At 53.7% G+C, this 4,752-nt stretch overlaps 1 protein-coding gene across 1 annotated transcript in view; it reads right to left on the minus strand.

Annotated features, from left to right (window-relative positions):
• Window positions 1-3,720: 3,720 nt before the first annotated feature.
• Window positions 3,721-4,752, minus strand: part of COL6A2 (collagen, type VI, alpha 2) — an 18,008-nt gene continuing 16,976 nt past the window's right edge. The window contains exon 31 of the mRNA XM_010834988.1: window positions 3,721-4,751. Coding sequence (XP_010833290.1) covers window positions 4,239-4,751 — 513 coding nt within the window. The 3' untranslated portion in view covers window positions 3,721-4,238. The remainder of the gene's footprint in view (window position 4,752) is intronic.

Consider the following 4,752-nt stretch of genomic DNA (forward strand, 5'->3'; position numbering starts at 1 on the left):
TGCTGGCATATTGAGTGTAGCACTTTCACAGCATCATCATTTAGGATTTGAAATAGCTCAACTGGAATTCCATCTCCTCCACTAGCTTTGTTTGTAGTGATGCTTCTTCCTAAGGCCCACTTGACTTCACATTCCACGATGTCTGGCTCTAGGTCAGTGATCACACCATAGTGGTTATCGGGGTCATTAAGATCCTTTTCATATAGTTCTTCTGTGTATTCTTGGCACCTCTTCTTAATATCTTCTTCTGTTAGGTCCACATTGTTACTGTTCATTATTGAGTCCATCTTTGCATGAAATATTCCCTTGGTATCTCTAATTATCTTGAAGAGATCTCTAGTCCTTCCCATTCTATTGTTTTCCTTTTCATTCTATTTTTTCAGTGTTTTTCTTTACACTGATCACTGAGGAAGGCTTTCTTATCTCTCCTTGCTATTCTTTGGAACTCTGCATTCAAATGCATTTATTTTTCCTTTTCTCCTTTGCCTTTCTTTTCTCTTGCTTTGTTGGCTATTTGTAAGGCCTCCTCAGACAACCTTTTTGCTTTTTTTTTTTTTTCTTGGGGATGGTTTTGATCATGGCCTCCTGTACAGAGTTCCAAACCTTCATCCATAGTTCTTCAGGCACTTGTCTATCAGATCTAATCCCTTGCATCTATTTCTCACTTCCACTGTATAATCATAAGGGATTTGATTTAGGGCATACCTGAATGGTCTAGTGGTCTTCCCTACTTTCTTCAATTTAAGTCTGAATTTTGCAATAAGGAGTTCATGATCTGAGCCACAGTCAGCTCCCAGTCTTGTTTTTGCTGACTGTATAGAGCTTCCCCAACTTCAGCTGCAGAGAATATAGTCAATCTGATTTCGGTATTGACCATCTGGTGATGTCCATGTGTAGAGTCATCTCTTGTGTTGTTGGAAGAGGGTGCTTGCTATGACCAGTGTGTTCTCTTGGCAAAACCCTATTAGCTTTTGCCCTGCTTCATTTTGTACTCCAAGGCCAAATTTGCCTATTATTCCAGGAGTCTCTTGAAGTGTATTAGTGAGATGACATTAGTGAGAAATGGTGGTGAGAGAACATTACTGAAGGGACATTTTTGAGGGAACACTAGGAACTGTTAGTATGGGAAACTAGTGAGGAGACTAGTGAAGGGTGTTACTGAGGGGATGTTACTGAGGGACATTAGTGAGGGGACAGTGAGGGGGCGTTACTGAGGGGACATTACTGAGGGGGCGTTACTGAGGGGACGTTAGTGAGGGGTTGTTACTGAGGGGACGTTAGTGAGGGATTGTTACTGAGGGGACGTTAGTGAGGGGTTGTTACTGAGGGGACATTAGTGAGGGGGTGTTACTGAGGGGACGTTAGTGAGGGGTTGTTACTGAGGGGACATTAGTGAGGGGGTGTTACTGAGGGGACGTTAGTGAGGGGTTGTTACTGAGGGCATGATGCTGAGGTGACATTTGTGTGGGCATTGCTGAGTGATGACAGGATGTTAGTGAAGGGGACATTCATGTGGGATGTTGGTGTGGGGACATTAGAATGGTGACATTGGTGAGGGTCCTTGGTGAGGGGATGTTTGTGCAGGGCTGTTGCTGAGGGGTGCTGGTGGGGGGCCTTAGTGGGGTTATTCACGAGGGGTGTCTGTGTGGGGACACCAGTGAGGGGATGTGCCTTCTAGAGACAGGAGTGTGGCTGGTCAGGCCCCTTATGGACACTTCGAGGGCCTAGACTCTCTGGGTCGACTCTGTCCTTCCTGTGGGGAGTGGAGTTGACAGGTGTGACATCCATTCAGGCTGAGGGTCCTCCTCAAACACTATGTTTTGGTCCTGGAATAAGGACGTCATTCCTAGGTAGGTGGACCCATAGCCTTGTGCACACTTTTGTTGCCTGGGAGTCACTGGGCTCCCACGAGGACCTGGAGTCCCAGCTCATGGACAGTTCATGCTGGCGATGCCTGCTTGGAGGTTGGAGGGGTGGCTGGGGCCCCTCCACTGTCCTGTGGGTCCTGTGGCCACTCTTTGGGCTTCCTTTTGTGACCTTTGCCCCAAGTGAGCCCATTTGGGTTCATCTTTGCTGGGTTTCCTTCACTCATGTCCAGTGCTTTCAGGGGAGAGGATCCACATCGAGTAGGGTTGGGTGGGGGTGAGCAGGCAGAGTGGGAGGGCCCTGCAAACCCGGCCTTGCTAGAGGTCTGAGGGTGTCCTGTGTGTATGGAGTGAAGGGCCTTGTAGGAAACCAAAATATCAGCACATGTATGTGGCAGGGAGTGAGTCTGGAGGTCCCCCAAGGGCTGAGAGCTGGGCACGTGGGGCCTCAGAGAACAGCCCTGAGAGGGAGCTCTGCCCTTGGCCTCTGGGGAGGTTGGGGCCCTCAGGGGAGAACGTGGGGGATGCCAGTGTGGCAAGTACACTGCAGCTCTCCAGGGTGGCCTGCGCCCTGGAAGGAACCTGGCCCCCCACTCACCAGCATCACAGAGAGAGAGTGTGTGTCCTTCCCTTTGCAGAGGGGACCTGTGCAGGGCCCAGTGGGCAGAACTCTGGAGACCCGGAGGGAGGGACCCCAACCATCCCCTCCCCTCCACCCTGCCATGACCCCTGGGAGTTCATAGGCACCAGCACTGTGCTCTGAGACCTGGGGCTCTCTTCTCTGTCCCCTGCTGGCATTTTGTTGGGTTCTCTAGGGGGAGAGAGGGGCGGAGGAAGGGCAGGTACTTGGTGGGATATCCTGCCCTCTAGCTGCAGGCTGCACAGGCAGATGAGGAGAGGTGGAGTGAGTCAGTCTCATGCCCCCTCCCCATGTTCTGAGCCGAACTGTGTCTCCCTTCCCCAAACTCCATGTCCAAGTCCTAGCCCCCACCTCAGAATTTGACCTTATTTGGAAGTAGAGTTATGGCATCTGTTATTAGCTGAGATGAGGTCATCCTGGGTGGAATAGGCCCTAATCCAACATGACTGCGTCCGTGCACGAAAGGGAAACGTGGACACAGGTGGGCTGGGAGAACAAGAGCCTTGGGGGGATGGTGGCCCTGCAGACACCTGGTCAAACACTGGCCTCTAGACTGTGTTTAAGACCCCATGTTGAGGCCCTTTGCTAGGCCAGGCCCTGCAGATGATAAACAGCCCGGGTTTAAGAGGGCACTTCCCAGAGGGTGAACTTAAAAGACCTGGGTGTCTGAACACAAAGTCACCGAGGCTGCCAGAAAAAAACCGCCTCTGTCTCATTTCTCCTATCTATATCTATCGTCTATCACTCTGTTAAAATCATCAATATACCCATCAATCAATCAATCAGTCTACCTATCATCTTTTTCTATCACTTACCTATCTATCCTCTGTCTCTATCACCTCTCCATCATCTCTCCACCATCTATCTCTATCCACAAATATCGTCGTGCAAACACCAACAAGTGTCCCTAAAGCACTCTGGCCCTGGTCCGGGGACAGAGTGAGACTTCATCAACCAAGTACATTGTTTTCAGCCCAGAGTCAACTAGAGAGGTGAATTCCATGGCTGAGGCCATCCTGTCCCTTGGGAGTGTGGTGTCTGGAAGGACTTGAACGTTGGGAGTTCAGGGAAGAGAGACACAGTTCAGCCCAGAACATGGAAGGACACGGGGCCAGGCCCAGCAACATCTCGGTGCACAGAACAATCCGGGGTCCCCAGCGATATGATCAGTCCTGGGGGTTACGTGAATCCCTATTGGTACAGTCACTTGGAAACTGGGGAGCAAGAGGGGTCAAAGCCTTTATTGGACTGGGGTGTGTGCACACAGGGAGGTATGGGGCCTGCTATCACAGCTCAGTCTGATGGGGAAGGTGACCCCTGGAGACCTGAAAGCAGCAGGGGAGCTGTTGGGGCTGGCAGGGAGCCTTTGCGGGGCAGGGGTGGGGGGGAGGATGAGTCTGTGAATGAGGCTGGGCTGAGGGAGGTCCACTGGAGAAGTGCACCCCAGGAAGCCTCTGGGGTCCTGGGAGGGCACAGAGGGCAGGGCCAGGGCAGATGATGAAGAGGGGAGGAGGGCTGGGGTGCCCGGAGCTATGGGATTCCCAGTAGGAGCTGGGTGGGCCGGTGTCCTTCACTCCTGACTTTATACCCATACGTGGAGACTCATTCCTCAGCGGCTGGACCTCTCAGTGGGGTCGGAGTAGCACCATGGACAGGAGGACAGAGCCCGTAGGGCAGGAGTCACGGGGCTGGGGCCCGGGGCCTGGTGGGGGTGCGGGCTGGGGGAGGGGGCGCTAGCAGATCCAGCGGATGAACCTGTCGAAGAAGCCGGGCTGGGCCAGGCTGTCGTAGTCTTTCTCGCGGAAGACGGCGGCCGGGTCGCCCAGGCTGATCTTGGAGAGCACATCCGTGTCCACGTCGCTACCCACGGCCACCACGGTGGGCACCACGTTCTGCTTGCGCATGGAGTGTACCGCCTCATCCAGGCTGTCGTTGCCTGTGACGCCATCGGTGAGGAACACGAAGGACAGCTCCGCGTGGCGGCGTGCCCCGGCCCGAGCGCCCTGCACCACCTGATTGATGGCCTGCACGATGCCCGTGCCCACGTGAGAGAAGGAGTTGAGGTAGCGCGCGCTCGCCAGCGCCTCCTGAATGACGGTCAGGTTGGAGGTCAGCGGGAAGGCCACTTGCTGCTCACGCGGGCCCCCGAACTGCAGCAATGCCACACGCGCGTTGAGTGGGTCGTCGTCCTTGCGCGCCAGGGTCAGCCGTCGGGATACCTCCTCCACGAAGCGCCGCACCTTGTGG

Source organism: Bison bison, unplaced genomic scaffold (assembly GCF_000754665.1).
Source record: "Bison bison bison isolate TAMUID 2011002044 unplaced genomic scaffold, Bison_UMD1.0 scf7180017864037, whole genome shotgun sequence".
NCBI lineage: Eukaryota > Metazoa > Chordata > Mammalia > Artiodactyla > Bovidae > Bison > Bison bison.